The sequence below is a fragment of the Mesoplodon mirus genome, assembly GCF_964341445.2.
Source record: "Mesoplodon mirus genome assembly, chromosome: 19".
In the NCBI taxonomy this organism is placed as follows: Eukaryota; Metazoa; Chordata; class Mammalia; order Artiodactyla; family Ziphiidae; genus Mesoplodon; species Mesoplodon mirus.
The window spans coordinates 59008761-59029315 of record NC_138995.1 but is presented as its reverse complement, the minus strand read 5'-3'; the positions used below and the strand labels follow the sequence as shown (position 1 = coordinate 59029315).

The following is a 20555-nucleotide window of genomic DNA, read 5'->3' as shown; positions in this document are numbered from 1 at the left end:
GAAGGAGAAGCTGGGCGAGACTGGGGCATGCCGTCAAGGAGCCTGAGGCTGGACGGGGGGCGGGCTTTGAGGCGAGGCGGTTGTAGGGGCGGGGTTATGAGGCGTGGTTATGAGCAGGACTAGAGCGGGAATTGGCTGGAATGGGCGTGGACGGGAGGGCGACCCTGGAAAAGGGGCGGGACCTCAGGTGGGGTTGAGCCAATGAAGCTGGAGTAGGCGGAACTCGCTGACTGTCCTGAGAATCCTCCTATCCAATATCCTTCTTGAGTCCACGGGCGAAAGTGAGGCTCAGAGAAGAGTGGAGATTCGTCCAGGGCTGTTCACTGATCTTTCATTCTTGGTTTAGGGACTCATTGGCTGAATTAAGTGGTGTTGAACCAGTTCAGTTTCTAAGCTAACTTTCTAAGGAAGGTAATTAGTAAATGTTTTGTAATAAGAAATTTATCGTTATTATTGTTTTATGAGTAATACAAGACTGAAGCATGTGTCACTTTTTGGCTCTCACTCCTTGTCGTAACGGGTGTAAATGATCTCTCAGGAATGGAATGGCCCAACCCTTGTGACGCCGTGTTTTCCTGGTGAGTTTATCAGGTCTTTCTGTCCCTCTGTAGCAGCTGAAATTTATCAAGCACGGAAGTTTTCTGACTCAGTGGAGATCTGCTTTTATGCAGCTTATGGTACAAAGGGAACAACTCTTTTCTATCTTGTTGGGATTTCTTTCACCAGCAGATAGGTAGGCCTACCCATAATTTTCAAAGCCAGCAACGAAATGCTATTAGACAACACAAAAAGTCCTCATGTAATAAAGAGTGACTCCATTATTTTTTTTTACTTTTTCTTTTTAAGATTTTTTTGATGTGGACCATTTTTTTTAAAGTCTTTATTGGATTTGTTACAATATTGCTTCTGTTTTATGTTTTGGTTTTTTGGCCACAAGGCATGTGGGATCTTAGCTCCCCGACCAGGGATCAAACCCTCACTCCGTGCATTGGAAGGCAAAGCCTTAACCACTGGACTGCCAGGGAGGTCCCTTTTTTCTTTCTTTCTTTCTTTTTTTTCTTTTTTTTTTTTGTGTGTGTATTTTTTGCCCACACCACGCAGCTTGCGGGATCTTAGCTCCCCGACCAGGGACTGCACCTAGGACCATAGGCAGTGAATGCACCAAGTCCTAACCACTGGACTGCCAGGGAATTCCCAACTCCGTTTTTTTCAATGTTTGCTGAAAGCATTGAGCCTCACCCCTCCCTTTTCCCGTGTCCCACATCTGGGGAAGCAGATTGGAAAGCCTGGCTGTGACCTCTTTTGGTGCCACAACAGATAAGATACTTACTACTGTTTAGGCATCCACATCCCACCTCCTTGGTTTATGCAGAGCGGCCCCTTTTCATCCTCCTAAGATGCCACTGCCTGTCCCAAGATTCTATTTATTTCAATCCATGCCCTTTGAAACTTTCAACCGCGACTGTGACTGAACAATCTGTATCACTTGCCGTGAATGGAAGTTTGCTGTAAAAGTAAATGCAACGAAAACTACTATTTGCCCATTTTCAGTGGATAGCATTGCCCACCCAAAGTGCAGAGTTTGGGGTCCTGGGGAGAGGCTAAGTGTTAAAGCTACTTTCTCATTGGGGTGACCAAGAGGGATCAACAGACTCAAAAAGGGAACACTGGTCTCTCGGGTTGGATAGAGTAAGATGCCAGCCCCACCCCATTCCCCACCCCTGCCAACCCACAGTGGACATGTAGCATGACATGAGGGAAATAAACAGCCACCGAAGTCTGACACCCAACTGTGTGGCCATAGCATAATCTATTTCATCCTGATGGATACAATTAAGAGTCCATTGGCAGGATGCTAGGCCTTAGCCGAGTGTTCCCCAACCTCATTCGATGACATACCACCGTCAATTTGTTTTGCTGTAGTTGTGTGCCATGCATTTTCCTTTAAATCAGCTTAAAAACAAAACAAAACAAATGAATTTATTTTTAAAGGACTTCCTACCACTACCATGAGTGGGAGACTGGTATCTCTCGTCAGTAGAGGAAAAAGGGGGAGAGGGGAAGTAAAATAAGTACCAGGAGAGCAAAACAATATTAAATTCTAGCAACAACTCTTGCCTGAGCCTGAGGCCTACTGTGTCTTTGTAACTAGAGAGGAATAAACATGCCGTCTACGCTTCCTCCTTGATCAAGTAGGATTGCATGAGAATGGAAAAGTGCCGGTTGATGACGTGATGAGGACCAACTGAAATTGAGTGGTTCCCTGGTGGTCCTTGCCCCTCCCAGACTTTGGGAAAACAGATTTAACCATCTCATCGTAGGGTGGTTTTCACCATTAGGAGCCCTTCCATCCTAGAATGTGAGCACTTGGCAGGTAGTGACTGTGCATGCCCAGCCTTTGCCCGGGTGTGTGGCACTGAGCTGAGAAAAGCAACCAACACTTAGAAACTCAAAACTTTAATCAGAGAACCAACACGCAAACATGAGGTCAGGTGTTTCTCTACACTGGCCCACAGAACACAGGTCATTAGTTACATAGATCCACCCCCCCGCGCCCCCCCCACACACAATGGCTGCCAACTTTCTACAAGGCCTCTGACCTCTATCTGTGGTGTCAAAACTCTTGGTTGAACACACTGATCAAGTTGAGTTTCCGCCCCTCAGGTATATATCAGGCCTGTTGCCCAGATACAACAGGTGGGGAATTGGACGTTTCCGCCATTTGAAAACCAGTACACTCCCCACTGTGGTGTGAACGGTCAGCCAATAAGGTCCCAGTTTTAGCGACCAGCACAACTCAAGGTGCAAGGTTTGAAAATCCTAAGGGCTCAGAGCACAGACTCCTGAACTTTCTTTAGCACCAAAAATATGAAAGAATATTAAAAGTGTCAAGAGTCCAATGTCTTTGTAAGATTGTGCTTCAGCAAAGAGGTGACTGGGTCACTTAGCTGGTGGGACACAAAAGCTCAGGGCCGAGGAGGTGCCATCAAGAGAGCTGGTGGTGTGGTTCCCTGAGGTGAGACTCAGCTGTAGAACAAACCTGGCCAAGGTGAGCAGTGAACTCTGGGGCTCCAACAGGAAGGACTGTGTCCTCACTGGGCTTGCCAACAATCCTCAGGGGACTTGCTGTGACATGAGAGAATGTGTTATTTTAAGACATCACTTGGCAATGGAAACGAGGCCATCCATTTCCCTCTGATTCTAGAAGCTTCAAGCCAAGGGCGGGGATTACCGTATTGGTGTTCCCCACCCTGGAGCCTAGGGAAGTGCCTGGTGAGTGGCCAACTTGGACAACTGGTAAAGGAGGAACATTCCAGCAGTCGTTTCTGTGCATCACCGTTTTTGCTACCAAGCACATCTTCTGTATAAATGGTGTGAACCATGTGGAGACAGCAACATCCAATGCAGCTTTCCTAACTGAATCCAGCTGTTTACAGTATTAACTCTCACGATAAATTGGGTCTCATCATTTAACCAACAACTTTAAATGGGAGGAGATTATGGGAAGGGGTGGTATGTGGATATGGGAGGGGGTCCTTTTGAGTGAGAGGTTTGGGAGGTTAGGAGTGGAAAGTTCTTGCCATGCAATGTTAGCTTACGTGTTCTTCTTGGCTGTTTGCGGGTTAAGAAATTACTAGGACAGGGCTTCCCTGGTGGTGCAGTGGCTAAGAATCTGCCTGCCAATGCAGCGGACGTGGGTTCAAGCCCTGGTCCAGGAAGATCCCACATGCTGCGGAGCAACTAAGCCCGTGCCCCACAACTACTGAGCCTGCACTCTAGAGCCTGCGAGCCACAACTACTGAGCCTGTGTGCCACAACTACTGAAGCCCATGCGCCTAGAGCCCATGCTCCGCAACAAGAGAAGTCACCACAGTGAGAAGCCTGTGCATCGCAACAAGGAGTAGCCTCCACTCGCCGCAACCACAGAAGAGCCCATGTGCAGCAACGAAGACCCAACGCAGCCAAAACAATAAATAATTAATTTTAAAAAAAGAAAGAAAGAAAGTACTAGGACAGAGCTGAGAGATGGAGGGAAGAAAAAGGCTAGGCTTTTTTTTTTAAGAGCAAAGTGCTGGGTTTTTGGATCCAATGAAGCCAAGGATATTTTGGTGGAAAACTTTAAAAATAAAAGCCATGCACATTATTAGTAATAACGTTAACTGCAGTGAAATAAAGATAGAGGGTTGCTTAATTTTCTCTTCCTTTTAATGTAAGAGTATATTTGTTATATCTGATGCGTGTTTGTAGCTCACACTTGGTGAGTACTTACTATGTGCTGGGCACTTAGTTCTAAAGTGCTTTACATCTCTTTATCCTCACAACAGCCCTATGAAGTAGGTAGCTATTATTTTGCCCATCTTACAGATGAGGACACTGAAGCCCTGAAAGGTTCCATGACTTTCCCTAGGTCACTTAGGTGGCAGATGGCAGAGCTGGGATTTAACTCAGCAGACTGGCTCCAGTCTACCTCTGACTTCCGAAGCTCCACAGCTTCTCAATGTTTGTGTTTTCATTGTTTTAATGAAACTCATGCGTGCAAATTTTCTAATCAATCTTTATTAATAAAGAGATTTATTACTCTTGGAGGAGAGGGGCTTACACTGGGATGGTTTCAACTTTGGGCCTCGGATGAACACATTCTCAGATGTCTGGGATCCTGCTGCCACCCAGCAGCCATGGGCAGAATTGCTACCTGCTTCTTTGGAGTGTGAACTCACTGATGTCGGCTAAGACCTGAGCAGCAGCACAAGGCTTTCTGACAATGTGGACACTGATGTGGTTTCTCCTTGGTGTGAATTCTCTGATGCTGACTGAGATGGGCTCTAAGGCCAAAGGCTTTCCCACACACATCACAAGCATAAGGCTTCTCACCAGTGTGAGTTCTCTGATGCTGCATCAGATTTGCTTTCTGGGTGAAGGCTTTCCCACATTCGGCACACACAAAAGGCTTCTCCCCACTGTGAACTCTCCGATGCGTAGAAAGGCACGAGCTCTGGCTGAAGGCTTTCCCACATTCCTGACAAACGTAAGGCTTTTCTCCAGTATGAATCCTCTGGTGTCGGATGAGTGGAGCACCCCAGCTGAAGGTTTTCCCACAGTCGCCACATTTGTAGGGTTTCTCACCTGTGTGAATTCTCCGATGCTTAGAAAAGTATGAGCTCTGGCTGAAGGCTTTCCCGCATTCCTGACAAACGTAAGGCTTTTCTCCAGTGTGAACTCTCTGGTGTTGGATGAGTCGAGCGCGCAGGTTGAAGGTTTTCCCACAGTCACCACATTCATAGGGCTTCTCACCTGTGTGAATTCTCTGATGCTTGGAAAGGCACGAGCTCTGCTGCGATGTTTTCCCGCATTCATTTTGCTCAAAGGACTTCTTTTCTGCCTGAGTTCCCTGATGCTGAACAAGGTGGTTACTGTAGGCAAAGACTTCATCACACTTGTTAGGTTCAAAGGGCTTCTCCGCAGTTTGGATTAACTGCTGTTCTGAGAGACATGCACTTTGGCTGTGCTCACTCTTATGAGTGGACTGATGTTTGGCAAGGGAGGCACTACGAACGAAGGCCTTCCCGCAGTCCCCACATTCATACGGCCTCACTCCAGAGTGGATCCTCTGGTGGCGGATGAGCTGTGAACTTTGGCCAAAGGCCTTCCCACACTGGTTACATTCAAAGGGCTTCACCCTGGCATGAATCCGCTCGTGCTGAGTCAGGTATTTCCTGCAGCTGAAGGCTTTCTCACATTTGTTACACTTAAAGCGCTTCTCGCTGACCCTTGGAGGCTCTCTGTGCTCTGGGTTCTCATTCAAGATCTTCCTGCTCTCGTCGAGTCCTTGTTTTTCTCTGGTGTGAATGCTCTGGTGGCAAGTTAAGGTCGAGTGGCAAATGAAACGCTCACCACACTCCTGACATTCGTAGGGGGTTTCCACAGCGTGGATTTTCTGGTGCTGAACAAGGTGTTCATTGTGGCTGAAGGTCTCCTTGCATTCAGCACAGCTGTAGGGCTTTTCTGTGGCGTGAATGGCCAGGTGTTGATTTAGGTGGGAGGGCCGGGTGAAACTCTTGCCGCATTTGGGGCACTTGTAGGGCCTGTAGCCTGTGTGAACCCTCTGGTGTTCGTTAAGGTGAGTGTTCCGGTAAAAGGCTTTCCCACATTTGTTGCATTCGTAAGGCTTCTCGCCCCTGTGAACCCTCTGGTGGGTCTTTAGGGTCAGGATGTGGCTGAAGCGTTTCCCACACTCATCGCACTTATAAGGTTTTTCTCCAGTGTGAACAGACTGGTGTTTGACAAGCAAGGAGCTTCGCCTGAAGGCCTTCCCGCACTCCTGACACACAGCGGTCGTTTTTGCAGCATGAATTTTCTGATGGTGGAGGAGGTATTTCTTAAAGTTGAAGATCGCCTTGCATGTGGCACATTCGTAGCGTTTCCGAGGGTGGGTTTTCTGATACCGGGTGAGGTGAAAGGTTTGGCTGAAACTCTCACCATATTCATTACATTTGTAGGATTTACCACCTGGGGGTGGTTTGTGATGCTCAACAGGCTGTGAGTCGTGACCTGCTGGACCATCACTGTCTTGACTCTTACATGGTTTTTCTTCACTGTGAATGTTCTGATGCCACAGGAGGTATGTATTCTGACTAGAAGTCTTCCCGCACTGGTTACCCACATAGGACTTGGAGCTTGTGTGAGTCACTGACTGCACAAAAAGGCAAGAACTCTGGTTGACATCTTTCTCACACTCTTGAAGCACAGTGGGGTCCTCCCTAGTGTGAAGAATCCAGTGCTGGATCAGATGGTAGCTCTGGCTGAAGCTCTTCTCACACTCACTACATTTATATGGTTTCTCCCCTCCCTGGATGTTATCCTGCTGGCTCTGGTCTGAGTAGCACCCAAAGTCATTCCCACTTTCCTGAGACTTAGCTGGTGTCAGGTTCCTTTCAGGAAGATCAAGAGTCACAGAACCCGCTCCTGGGAAAAGGAGAGACTTGGGACCAAGGCCTCTCTTGAGTTCGTGGCTCTCGAGTTCGTGGCTCTTGCATTCTGTGGGACTTTCCTTGCTGGTAACAATATCGGACTTCAGAAGACTTTCCGGATCTCCTAGCAAACTATCTAACCAGCTCTGACCTATGCAAGTTTTTTCCAGATGGGAGTTCCAGAGGCCATCCTTGGAAAACATCTCGGTAATCTCCTGGGAGAGTCCTTCTTCCAAGAAGTCCTGTGGCAGAGGAGAGGTCTTGGCCTCAGCGGTGTCTGAAAGAGAGGGCAAGTGCAAATGTCTCCTGTGCCCTGGGGGTTGAAGACAGGAGCTGCACGCTGAGAGCAGACAAAAGGGAGAACAGGTGATGGGTCCTGAGTCAGGCCTATCTGGCAAGGGGATGAAGGAGACGGGGCCAGAGTGGTGATCCAGCTGGAACTGGCATCACAGGAAACAGAGCCCATTTCCAGGAGGATTAAGAGGGAAGCCGGGGGCTTCCCTGGTGGCGCAGTGGTTGAGAGTCCGCCTGCCGATGCAGGGGACATGGGTTCGTGCCCCGGTCCGGGAAGATCCCACATGCCGCAGAGCGGCTGGGCCCGTGAGCCATGGCTGCTGAGCCTGCGTGTCCGGAGCCTGTGCTCCGCAACGGGAGAGGCCACAACAGTGAGAGGCCCGCGTACCGCACAAAAAAAAAAAGAGGGAAGCTGGGCAACCTCGAGGGTTCCACACAGAAGTGGAGGCTCTCAGTGGATACTCTCCACCATCACCCCCATCAGCTAAGGCCCACTTCCTAGAGAAGTGCACTCAATGGAAAAGAGGTATAAACAATAACAATGCAATACAATTGTTACCACGTGGTTATTGTAACCACATCCAAAGGTGGTTTGCACGTGGTTACACATGCTTGGAACCAGCCTGGATGTTAAGGTGGCAGAAACAGAAATCCACGGTTGCAGGAGCCTGGGCCTATGTGAAAACACCTGTGCACTCAACAGGAGGCTACAGAAGGTCCATGTTCACAAGCTCACGAGAGGTGAGCGGAGAATGGAGCTCCAGGCTGACGGCTGGGGTGCAGGCTGAGACTGAGCCATGCAGCCTCCACTCCGTGGCCTCTGGTTCAGGGGTCCTTCTCCTCATGTTAACAGCCTAACAATGAGAAAAGCCTCCAGTGCCCCAGGCAGGGCCCTGCCTCTGCTTTTTCCTCCTGGGGATGTCTCAACCAGTGTTAACACCCGGGAATCCTCACTGCTTGACTGGATCCCCTGGAGAAACCGTGGCCTGGAAGAGGGCAGACTGAAGGCTCTTGGCAGCATTTAAGCCCGGGCTTGAGTTACTAACAGATGGGCCATTTGCTAGGCCCTGTGGACCAGGAAGGAAGGATGGGCCTGAACGAAAATGGGGGTGAAACAGGTAGACAGGGGGTCCACAGTGCTCAAGGGGCACAAGGCAGGAAGGTGGAGAGACCAACTCAGGGAATGGAAGGCCGACCCCTGCTGAGTCTGGAAGGATGTGGAGGGGACAGAGGAAGGGCACCAGGACAACCACATGCTGAACACAGAGGCAGGTGGAGATAAGGCGTGCAGGGTGAGGGTCCTGGACCTAAAGCCAGTGCGAGGCAGGGTGAAGCCCGGAAGCAGGGAATCAAGCTGTCTGGGTAGACAAACTGGGTGGGATGGAGGTCCCAAAGGTGGAGGGCCCACAAAGGGCCACACCCCACGACCCCTCCACCCTCCCGCTCGCTGGGTGCTGGTGGGCCCTCTCTGCCCACTCACCAGGGCCTGTTGACTCTGGGCTTCCTTTCGCCGGGGCCGCCAGCTCTTCCCCATCATCTGGATGGGAGGTCAGGTTGGGTCTGGGGGGATCTGAAGGGAGAGAAGAGCATTGTCACCAACCAGATGACAGCAGCATGGAGGGCCACCCGGCCGCTGAGTGGGAACCTCCCAGCTCTCCTGACTATTCAGCACCTCATCCAGCGCACGGCTCCCAAGGGCCAGATGCAGCACTGGGTGACTCCAGGGACGCCTGCCCTACAGGGTTCCCAGTCCAGTGGAGGAGAGGGACCTGGACAGTCACAATCCAGAGCGATCAGAGCTGTGACAACTGGGCCTGGGAACACAAAGGATCTGTAACAGCTCTTGAGGAATGAGCAGAGTGGCCGGGGAGAGGCAGGTTCTTCTTCGGCCATCTGAGATTTGTTCATTCACCCATGGACCACACACGGCCAGAGGCCTCCGTGGGCCAGGCCCCGTGATGAAGTGTGTTGGGGTCCCAGAGCTCAATCACGCACTCTACCCCCTGCAAACTTCCTCAAGGAAGGGAGCACAGAGTTGTAATCCCTGGGGAAATGTGCTACAGTGGGGAGAAAGCCACTGCTAACTTCAAAGATGAGAGGCCATGCGCCCAGCAAGTAGGCTTCATCTTTTAGCTGAAAGAGGGCAAGGAAAGAGATTCTCCCCTACAGCCTCCAGAAGGAACCAGCCGTGCCCACACCTGGATTCCAGCCAAGGCAGACCCACTTCAAACTTCTGACCTCCATGGGGCTTCCCTGGTGGCGCAGTGGTTAAGAATCCGCCTGCCAATGCAGGGGACACAGGTTTGAGCCCTGGTCCGGGAAGATCCTACATGCTGTGGAGCAACTAAGCCCGTGCGCCACAACTACTGAGCCTGCGCTTTGGAGCCTGCAAGGCACAACTACTGAGCCCGCATGCCACAACTACTGAAGCCCATGTGCCTAGAGCCCGTGCTCTGCAACAAGAGAAGCCACTGCAATGAGAAGGCCGCGCACCACAATGAAGAGTAGCCCCGCTCGCTGCAACTAGAGAAAGCCCGTGCTCAGCAACGAAGACCCAACTCAGCCAAAAATAAAATAAAACAAATAAATTAAAAACAACCACAAAAAACAAAAAACTTCTGACCTCCAGAACCATCAGAGTCAGTGTGTGCTGTTTTCAGCCACATTTGTGGCATCTGCAAGAGCAGCCATAGCAAACGATTACACCACTCATATATATAGACATACAAACGTGTGCCAGGGAGTCAAGGGAAACACATTTCTACCATGGATTGTAATTTAAAAATTGCAGACACTGAGATTTGACCTCCCACAAGCTGCTTCTGTAGCACACATTGAGCAGTTTAGAGAAAATCTGCCCCAATGCAATAAAATTACATGAAATGATAGTTTTCAGTGTGTAATCCTTTTTTTCCTTTTTAAAAATCTTTTGGAATAAATTATTTTTTCTGCTTTTGGAAAAGAAAGAAGGAACTTGAGAAGGGGAAATGAGCTGATCAGGATGAGGTGACACGGATGAGGAGCAGCACAGGCTCCACCTAGTGTCTCAGCCCTGCCGTTCCCTCCCTGTGTGACACTGCTGTTCACAGCCCAGGGAAAACGGTTAGCGCCGCAGGCTGCCTGCTCTCCTTGGAAAGGCCTGCTCGCAAGGCTGGCCCTTGGCTGGTGTCTGGGAACCTGGATTTCGGGGGTGGGGGGTTCCAGCATTCCCTAACCAGTAAGAGGGGCTCCCTGTGCCCAAACGCCTGCTTCCCTTCGGGGAGTCTAGGATTTGGGTACGTGGCAGGCAGAGGGTGCCTACGCGACCAGCCCCCAGTTAAGAACCTGGGTGCTGGGTCTCTAACGAGCATCCTCATAGACATTTCATATGTGTTGACGCACCTGGTCACTGGGGGAATTAAGCATGTCCCCTGTGACTCCATGGGGCGAGGACTCTGGAAGCTGGCGCCGGCCTCCCTGTACTTGGCCCCCTGAGCCTTCCCCTCTTGCTGGCTGTGCTCGCAGCCCTTCACCGTGGTAAGTCATGGCCGTGAGTAGGACCATGCACTGAGTCCCGAGAGTCCTCCTAGTCAATCACCAAATGTCGGGGTGCTCCTAGGGACTCCCACAGAGCTGGGAAGGTGACTTCCCCTCTTTGAACCTCGATTTCAGGAGGATCAAGAAAACAGGGAGTCAGACTTCTTGCAGGGTGACTGGAAGATGGGAGGAGAGCATTGTAAGCGCTTGCCCAGCACAAGACCCAGCTCCTGACACAGCAGCTCTTGCTGCTCACTCATCTATTCGTTGAGCCCCCAAAGCGGGTACTGTCCGTTCCGGACACGGGGGCTCCACCAGGGAGCAGCACGAGTCCCTGTCCGCAGGAAGCTCCCATCCTGGCAGAGGGAGACAGACCATAAAATGAGCTGTCAGAACATGAAGGAGCGGTGGGCATGCCGGGCAGGAGAAAAGCAGGGAGTGCTCATGGGGCTGCAGTTTGTCTTAAAAAAGGGACGCCCCCATGGTGGTGCAGTGGTTAAGAATCCGCCTGCCAAAGTGGGATCCCGATGTCGGCTCTTCCCGGACCGGGGATCGAACCTGGTCCGGGAAGATCCCACATGCCACGGAGCAACTGAGCCTGTGCGCCACAACTACTGAGCCCACGAGACACAACTGCTGAGCCCACATGCCACAACTACTGAAGCCCACACACCTAGAGCCCGTGCTCCACAAGAGAAGTCACCACAATGAGAAGCCTGTGCACCGCAACGAAGAGTAGCCCCCGCTCGCTGCAACTAGAGAAAGCCCGCGCACAGCAACAAAGTCCCAACGCAGCCAGAAATAAATAAAATTTTTACTTTTTTTAAGGGAAAAAAGAAAAAAGGGGAAGCCCTGAGTCAGGGAGGGGACAGAGGAGAGCAAATGCAAAGATCCCTAAGTGTCAGCTGGAGGAATTCCTCTACCATGATAAGAGGAAAGGCAGGGGCCAGATCAGGGCTTCTCAACCTGGGCACTACTGCCAGTTGGGGTCGGATAATCCCTGCATTCTGGGATACGTGGCAGCACCTCTGGGCTCCACCTACTGGATTCCAGGAGCACACCCACCACTGCCAACTGGTGACAATCAAAAAGGTCGCCAGGCATTGCCAATGTTGCAGAATCAGCCAGCTGAGTACCCTGGTCTGAGGCACTCAGGAGGCAGGGGCTCCTTCCATGGGTGACAAGAGAGCCACGGGTGATCACCGAGCAGGGCAGTGACAGGCCCCTGGGGCTGAGGTGGACACTCACTCAGCAGGAAGAGGTCCTGGTAGTTGTCCAGTGCCGTGTCCCAGAACAGGTCCCCCTGGTCCAGCCCCAGCTGCTCCCAGTCCTCCAAGGTGAAGTCCATGGCTATGTCCTCGAGGGTCGCAAATTCCTGGAATGCAACACACTGTCAGTGATGACTGCGGGGCTGGGGTCAGGGAGGGGCCAACGGCTCACTCAGGACCCCCAGCCCCCCATGCACCAGGCCTTTAGCAAAAGTCGTCTTGTGAGAACCTTCAGATGTAAGACACTGGGCATCCCCGTATTTTCTAGGCAAGGACAAGGAGTCTTGAAGAGGAGGCGTGAGGTTCCCTCAAGGTCACAGAGGTGGGTCTGCCTGATCCTGACATCCATCTACCTTGGCTTTTGTTTTTTTCAGTGTTTGTTCAAGATTTTAAGTTTTTTAAATTAAAAAAATTTTTTTAAATTATAGTTGATTTACAATGTTATGTTAATTTCTGCTGTACAGCAAAGTGATTCAGTTATACATATACATTCTTTTTCACATTCTTTTCCCTTATGGTTTATCACAGGATACTGAATATAGTTCCCTGTAGGGCCTTGTTGTTTATCCATTCTATATATAGTAGTTTGCATCTGCTAATCCCAAACTTCCAATCCTTCCCTCCCCCACCCCCTCCCACTTGGCAACCACAAGTCTGTTCTGTGTCTGTGAGCCTGTTTCTGCTTCATTTACTCATTTCACAAACACCTCGAGGAACTTCCCTGGTGGCGCAGTGGATAAGATTCCACGCTCCCAGTGCAGGGGGCCCAGGTTCCATCCCTGGTCAGGGAACTAGATCCCACATGCATGCCACAACTAAGGAGCTGCCAAGCAGCAGCTAAGGAGCCCATGTGCCACAACTCAGACCCAGTGCAAACAAATAAATATTAAAATACAAACAAACAAACAAAAAATATCTTGAGGCTTCCTGTGTGCCAAACCGGTGATGGTCCCTGGGGACCCAGAGATGAGTCCCAATCAGTACTTGTCCCCGTGGAGTGCCCAGTCTGGTGGGGCTGACAGATATGGTCAGGGACACCCCATCCCGGTGGATTTGTGCTACAGCGGAGGCAGCAGGGGTGATATGGGAGACCAGAGCGGGGAGGAGCCGACGCTGCCCAGGGAAAGTGGGGGGAATGAGCTGGGTCTTGAAGGCTGTGGAAGACTCACCAGCCAAAGATGGTGGGCGGGGTATATTCTAGCAGAGGGAGGAGCCTGACCAAAGGCAGGAAGCTGGAAAGTACAGAGTAACATTTTACCACCAGGCCAAGGAGGGAGTACGGCGTGTGTGGCGACACGGAGAAGACAGGGTGGAGGGGGGCAGGACCCAGGTCATGCAGGGATGGGCTCAGAAACCTGGATTTTATCCTATAGGCAATAAGGATTCCTGGAAGGATACTGAGCAGGAGAGCGACAGTGTGAGGGCTTTCCTTTAAGAAGATCGAGTTGGGGGACTTCCCTGGTGGTGCAGTGGTTAAGAATCCACCTGCCAATGCAGGGGACACGGGTTCAAGCCCTGGTCTGGGAAGATCCCACATGCCGCGGAGCCCGCGAGCCACAACTACTGAAGCCTGCGCGCCTAGAGCCCGTGCTCCGCAACAAAGAGAAGCCACCGCAATGAGAAGCCCGCGCACCGTATTGAAGAGTAGCCCCCGCTTGCTGCAACTAGAGAAAGTCTGAGCACAGCAATGAAGACCCAATGCAGCCAAATATAAATAAACTAATTAATTAATTTAAAAAAAAAGATCGAGTTAGGGACCATGATAAGACAGTGAGCCAGAACAAGGCAGGCCAGCTGTGCAGCCTTTGGGGATGATGGGTTAGGATAGGGAGGGACCCTCGACGCACCTCAGTCATAGCCAATGGGGGCCCAGCAGCCGAGTCCTCCTTTAAGCTCCCCCTCCTGGAAGAAAGTGTCCCTTTCTCAGAGTCAGCCAGGGCTGACTCTGGCCATGCTGGAGGAGCCCCCAAAACGTCCAGAAGCAGGAGGAGGAGTCAAAACATAAGTCTCCCTGCAGGAATCACAATTCTATTTACTGAAACCACCCAGCCCCACGTTTCTCCTGTGCTTCAGAGCCCACCAGGCCACTTCACAACCCTTCTTGGCACTCACAGTCAGTAAATACAGCCAGTAAATACCCACTTGGGAGAGGTGGAGATTCAGATCTATCACCTTGGTGGAGCCTTCTGTCTTGCTCCCCACTGTGTGCACAGTGCCTGGCACACAGTAGGGATTTTTAAAATATCTGTTGACAGAACACATGTGTCTCTAACTGAACCCCTGGGACGATGCTTCTGATATTTCTGATTATCATCTCTAAGACTTGAGTCCAGGTGAGCCTCCAAGACTGTTGATGTTTCTTCAACCTTTTTTTTTAAACCATGACCCACAGTAACACAGACAATATATACCATGACTACTCATTTGCATACATAACTGAACAAAAGCTTCATGAAATAATACTTCATCTTACAAAGTAGGATGGACTGGGATGTTTACCATTCTTGTTGCTTTTATTTTACTTCATTAAAAAAATTATGGTCACTGCCCCTCGAGTTATTTTCATGACCCATAGTATGCAAAACACTGTACCACTGGTGCGGCCACTGTGTATTTCCTAAGTAGCATATACCTATGGGGTGTTGAAGGCATTCCATAACATGAATCAGCAACGACACAGGTCCCCAATTCTTAAGTCTCTGGGGCCAGGTATGCTTTGAATTCAGAAATTTTCAGACTTTAAAAAGATGATCCAGGGCCTCCCTGGTGGCGCAGTGGTTGAGAGTCCGCCTGCCGATGCAGGGGACACGGGTTCGTGCCCCGGTCTGGGAGGATCCCATATGCCGTGGAGCGGCTGGGCCCGTGAGCCATGGCCGCTGGGCCTGCGCATCCGGAGCCTGTGCTCCGCAACGGGGGAGGCCACAACAGTGAGAGGCCCGCATACCGCAAAAAAAAAAAAAAAAAAAAAAGATGATCCAGGGACTTCCCTGGTGGTCCAATGGTTAAGACGTCGCCTTCCAATGCAGGGGGTGTGGGTTCGATACCTGGTTGGGGAGCTAAGATCTCATATGCCTCATGGCGAAAAAACCAAAACATAAAACGGAAGCAATATGGTAACAAATTCAATAAAAACTTTAAAAAATGGCCCACGTCAAAAAAAAAACGCTTAAAAAAAATAAAAGGTGATCCACCATATATATGGTGTATTTCATTAGAATCCTAATGCAGTGGGGCGGGGGGAGGGTGCTGGCGGGAGCATTTCATAATTGAATACTTTGATATTTCTAGAACAGAGGTATCAATATTCACTCTAGGTAGGATAATTAAAAGTAATAAATCACAGCAGTTCTAATCAGTTGCGGGCACCAAATCCATGGAAAAAAATGTTTGGTTTTCAGAGCTTTCTAGATTTTGTGACTGCAGATAAGGGAATGTGGTAGACCTATAATAAGTGCTAACATTTTACCCAACGAGGATTTCCCTCACGACAGAGGTTAAGCCGTGACTTTTTAGTATAATTTGATCCACAGATTTTTTAATTTTTATTTTACTGAAGTAAAGTTGATTTACAATGTTGTGTTAGTTTCTGGTATACAGCAAAGTGATTCAGTTATTTATATATATATGTACATACAGTATATGTGTGTGTATATATATATATATATTCTTTTTCATATTCTTTTCTATTATGGTTTACTACAGGATATTGAATGTAGTTCCCTGTGCTACATAGTAGGACCTTGTTGTTTATCCAGTCTATATATAATAGTTTGCATCTGCTAATCCCAAACTCCCAATCTGTCCCTCCCCCAGCCCCCTCCCCCTTGGCAACCAGAAGTCTGTTCCCTATGTCCAATCCATAGATGTTTTTTGTTTTTTGCGGTACGCGGGCCTCTCACTGTTGTGGCCTCTCCCGTTGTGGAGCACAGGCTCCAGACGCGCAGGCTCAGTGGCCATGGCTCATGGGCCCAGCTGCTCCGCGGCATGTGGGATCTTCCCGGACCGGGGCACGAACCCGTGTCCCCTGCATCGGCAGGCAGACTCTCAACCACTGTGCCACCAGGGAAGCCCCACAGATGTTTTATCTGGCCTGAGTTGGCACTGAGTGTTTTGACAGGAAATTCTTTTAAATAATCCCAAACTTAAAAACTGGGAGATTTCACCTAAAAACTTGATTTCTAGCTTCTGAAAAATCCTAGGATTTGGCCACCTGGGGTCTGCATTCCCATGAAGCTAGTTTGTTGGAGGCCGTTTAGAGCTACTCCCGCACCCCGCTTTAGATGGGGTGAGCCCTCACAGATGCCCCACAGCCCTCACCCAGACCTCTTCTCTCCTTTTCCTTATCTGCCTGGCGCTCACAGACATCTGAGTTTGAGAACTCTACGTACAGTTTCCAGATTCCGTTCTGTCCACATCTCATACACTCTCAGCCCTGGGAGGGAAGAAACTGGAGCCCTGATGCGAAGCTCAAGGTCACCCAGCCTGTCATAATAACTTGAGACAAACAGAACTGGAAAACCTTAGGCCCTGGAGTCAGGGAATCTTGCCTGTTCCTGGTGTGGGACCATGGCCAGATAATTCACGTTTTCCGTGCCTGTTTCTACATGTACAAAATGGGGCAGATACAACTCATCCACCATCTCTTGTCTACAATTCTGAAAACGTAAGGCTCTGAAAACCAGAACTTTATTCAAAAATTGGCAGCCAATCTGAACCCGAATTGCCACAGGCTATGTATATTCTTTATTCCCCTTTAGTGTGAATATTCATGCCTTTTCCGGCAGAAATACTCGATTTCCAAGAATTGCCCCAGATCTCGCTTGGGGGTGTTGCCTAATTATGAAACATGCACCCTACTAACTCTCTAAATTCTGAGAAATTCTGATTCCCGAGATGATCCTGGTGGCTGCGGAGCTGACAAGAGAAAATGCGAGGACACAGCGGCGCCTGGCACACAGAAAGCGCCCAAATAAATGGTAAAATATCTTGACTTTCTAAGGAACTCCCATTCATTCATCCCTCAAGATCCGACCCAGCTCTGCCAAAGACTTCAGGCAACTCACCCCCTCCTTCAGCCTCAGTTTCCTCACCCAAGAATAAAATAAAATAGAATCGATCCTCTCAGGGCTGCCGGTGAGAGGTGGAAACCACTTCAGCAAGATCCTGTATCGTAACTCTGAACAAGGGCTCAAGACTCCACCTAGATACCCACAGCCCAAGGCGACTCGCCCAGTGCCGAAGTCGCCCCAAAAGCATTCCGTCACCTCTCGTCTTCAGCGACCCCAGCCCCGGCGTCTCCTCACCTCGAAACAGCGGTCAGCCGGGTTAAAAGACTCGACCCAACGGGTGGGAGCCGGAGACCCAACCCCTCTGACACGCGCCTCCCCGCAGCCACTTCCGTTACCGGGAGAATCTTTTCAGAGCTACTCCCCACCCAGGATCCTCCGCGCCACCCCCAGGACCCCGTTTACCAGAGAGCTATGCGGACGCCTTTTTTTGTCTTCCCATCGCCAACCGCTTCTTCGTCCTTAGAGGCCCCGCTGAGCACACTGGGAAATAAAGTAGAAAGGGACTCGGCATCAGGTGGCATCTGGGTATTGTAGTCCAGCTTTTAATGGGCAACCTAGTCAGTCTCCATAGTTCATCCCTCCTTACGATTGGCTCCCCGTTGGCATATGCGCAGTAGAACCAGGAAGCGTTCCACAGAATCTGGAATGGGATTGGGCGATGAGGGAATAATCCCCCCCCCAGCCCTGAGTCAGAGGGCTGGTCTGCCGCGAAGGTGCCTGGGAAACGGAGTTCTCAGGAAGGCACAGCCCGCGGGCAGTCCGGAGGTCTGCGTAGGCTGCGCGGGCGCAGTCCTCCCGCGACGGAGAGGGTGCGCGCGCAGCGCCTTCCGCCCAAGCGGAAGTTTTCGCGGGGCAACTGAGAAGGTGAGTCCCAGTTCCCCTGGAGGGTCCGAGGGTCTGGCTGCAAATATTTGTCTCCCCACTCCGCTCACCAAATCTAGTGAGGGGAAGGAGAAGCGGAGCAGGGGGAGGTCTCCTGATACCCTAGCCAGAGTTCGGTCGTGGTGCCTGTGACGTCAGCGCGACTCTTTGTGGGAGGCGGAGCCCCTGGGAGTGGGGGTCGGGGTTCGGGATGAGAGAAGCTTCTGGTCTCCGAAATAACCTGCCGGCTCCAAGTGCCCCCAGCTTCTTCGGGCTCTTGGTGATAGGCGTGGCTACGACGGAGACGGGCGGAGCTAATGGGGAGTTCGACCGACGCCCCGCCGTGGTACTACGTCAACCCTGGTTTCCGCGGAGGACGGGGCCGAGGGGAATCCCGTCACCTAGATGATTAGCCCTCCTGCCCTAAGTTAGAGTCTAATCTTTAGCTCTTCCAGGAGGGGCACAGTATTTAACACATAGCAGATGTTCAGTAAATGTTTGTTGAGTAAATAAAGAAAATAGGTGAATGAATGATAAAGACTGGCCTGAGTGTTGGAGCCTTGGCTCTGAGTCCTGAGCTAACCATATGACCTTGGACCGGTGACTTCAACACTGAGACTCCCTTGTTTCTTCCATACATATTTATTGAGAGTTTAGTATAGCTCTACTTCCACGTGACATATTAAACAGTTTCTTGCTTATTTGTTTATTAAACTTGTCTTCCCCCACTAGAATGAGCTTTGTCGGGTCAGGAGCCTTGTTTGTTTCCTTTGCTGCTGTATCCCCAGTAGCAGGCACATATTAGGAGTTCAGTGAATAATTATTGAGCTAATGAGTGAATAAACAGACTTAGCACATGTTGGCTGCATAGCCAATGCTCAATAAACATTAACCATTCTCTTTTTTTTTTTTTTTTTTTTTTTTGCGGTACGCGGGCCTCTCACTGTTGTGGCCTCTCCCATTGCGGAGCACAGGCTCCGGACGCGCAGGCTCAGCGGCCATGGCTCACGGGCCTAGCCGCTCCGTGGCATGTGGGATCTTCCCGGACCGGGGCACGAACCCGTGTCCCCTGCATCGGCAGGCGGACTCTCAACCACTGCACCACCAGGGAAGCCCAACCATTATGTTTTTTTAAAATAAATATTTATTTATTTATTTGCCTGCGTTGGGTCTTCGTTGCTGCGCGCAGGCTTTCTCTAGTTGTGGCGAGCAGGGGCTACTCTTCTTTGAGGTGCGCGGGCTTCTCATTGGGTGACTTCTCTTGTTGCGGATCAGAGGCTCTAGGCGCACGGGCTTCAGTAGTTGTGGCGCGTGGGCTCAGTAGTTGTGGTTTGTGGGCTCTAGAGCGCAGTCTCCGTAGTTGCAACGCATGGGCTTAGTTGCTCCGTGGCATGTGGGATCTTCACGGACCAGGGCTCGAACCCATGTCCCCTGCATTGGCAGGCGGATTCTTAACCACTGCGCCACCAGGGAAGTCCCAACCGTTGTCTTTTACTTACATGTGCAGCAAACCTGAGTCAGCCTCTCCACCTCTTTTCACTTACAGGACACAGTTAAGATGGAGTTTTCAGCCCAGTGAGTCTGAGGGCCAGACCGTGACCCCATAAAGGTACCATCCCCTGGGGCATATGCCCCTTAAGTCCTATTCCCCACCAACAGCCTGCTCCTGCTCCATCTCCTGTGTGTTACTGCTCGCAGACTTCACTCCCAGGAGAAAGGTTATCAGCGGCATGGCAGTGGTCCAGGCACTTACCCATTCCTAAAAGCTGTCTTTATCCGACGGCACTTGGCACCTGGGGAAATTCCACTGAAACCGCCTCAAATTTTCAAACTTTTATTTACATAAGTAACCTAGCACAGTCTTGAGTGTATTAGTCAGACTAGGCTAGACCATGCTGCAGTAACAATTGACGCCCAAATCTCAGTAGCTTAACCCAGACAGCAGTTTCTCACTATTACAAGGTCTGGAGCAACTCTCCAGGGTAGCTGTCCTCTAGACAGTTTTGATCTTGTGGCTCCAACATCACACAAGGGTTTCTGGTTTGTCATGGCCTGAAGGGAGAAGTGATGGTGACTCTTCTAGCTTAAAAAAATGTTCGCCAGTATTTATATCTTCGAAAAGCTAGAGATGTCCATTTAAATGTTATTACCAGGAAAGCAAATGATTAAGTCACATGACCAATCAGGATTACAACCTTCTTAGAGGCTAAAGAACACTTGGCGGCAGTTTTGAAATCATATGTCTTACACAACTTGTGTAAAATAACAGAAAGGCAGTTTTATGCCACAGCGTGGTTTGTGCTCTTCTGCAGGCCAAGGGGAAGAGGAACCCTTTACTCCTCTGGTTGAGATTTCTTTCATGGGCTGTTTGGACGGCCTGTGTGTTTCAAGGGCAAGCACTGGAATTCCATGAGTTAGCACCAAGAGGAAATGGAGAGACCTGAGAGGCTCAGAACTTAGGATATGGAAAGAGAAAAGGGAGGAATAGAAACATTAACAAATGGAAGATGATAAGTGGGATACAGGGCATGATAGGGTAATAACAACCACTAACATAAAAGGTTTTCTGTGGGCCGGGC

The 20555-nt window shown here is 50.3% G+C and overlaps 2 protein-coding genes across 9 annotated transcripts in view; one reads left to right on the top strand and one right to left on the bottom strand.

The window, feature by feature from the left end:
• Positions 1 to 2568: 2568 nt before the first annotated feature.
• Positions 2569 to 17754, bottom strand: ZNF473 (zinc finger protein 473). Of its 4 annotated transcripts, XM_082606509.1 has the most exons (5): positions 17518 to 17754; positions 13894 to 13948; positions 12027 to 12153; positions 8743 to 8832; positions 2569 to 7308 (listed from the first exon to the last, which is right to left on the bottom strand). In XM_082606509.1, the coding sequence occupies exons 1-5, from the start codon at positions 17634 to 17636 to the stop codon at positions 4715 to 4717; spliced, it is 2985 nt and encodes a 994-aa protein (XP_082462635.1). In that variant the 5' UTR covers positions 17637 to 17754; the 3' UTR covers positions 2569 to 4714. The 4 variants fall into 4 exon arrangements, with proteins under 4 accessions (XP_082462635.1, XP_082462636.1, XP_082462638.1 ...); XM_082606510.1 differs by lacking the exon at positions 8743 to 8832 and having other exon boundaries at positions 2569 to 7245; XM_082606512.1 differs by lacking the exon at positions 13894 to 13948 and having other exon boundaries at positions 17518 to 17581.
• A 139-nt stretch (positions 17755 to 17893) lies between these two features.
• Positions 17894 to 20555, top strand: part of VRK3 (VRK serine/threonine kinase 3) — a 43752-nt gene continuing 41090 nt past the window's right edge. For 3 of the 5 annotated variants that reach the window (XM_082606520.1, XM_082606516.1, XM_082606519.1), the window contains exons 1-2: positions 17897 to 17979; positions 19523 to 19585. The gene's annotated coding sequence lies outside the window, so the exon portion shown is untranslated. Of the gene's footprint in view, positions 17980 to 19522; positions 19586 to 20555 lie in introns of all 5 variants that reach the window. The other 2 variants (XM_082606518.1, XM_082606517.1) reach the window with 2 other exon arrangements.

Excerpts from the sequence above, each read along its gene's own strand:
- ZNF473 (XM_082606509.1), bottom strand. The coding sequence starts at position 17,636 with ATGCCACCTGATGCCGAGTCCCTTTCTACTTTATTTCCCAGTGTGCTC. Across the intron at positions 13,949-17,517 it reads GGCGTCCGCATAGCTCTCTG|GAGGGGGAGCTTAAAGGAGG; the intron begins GTAAACGGGGTC and ends ACTTTCTTCCAG. Across the intron at positions 7,309-8,742 it reads CCCAGAGTCAACAGGCCCTG|CGTGCAGCTCCTGTCTTCAA; the intron begins GTGAGTGGGCAG and ends GTCTGCTCTCAG.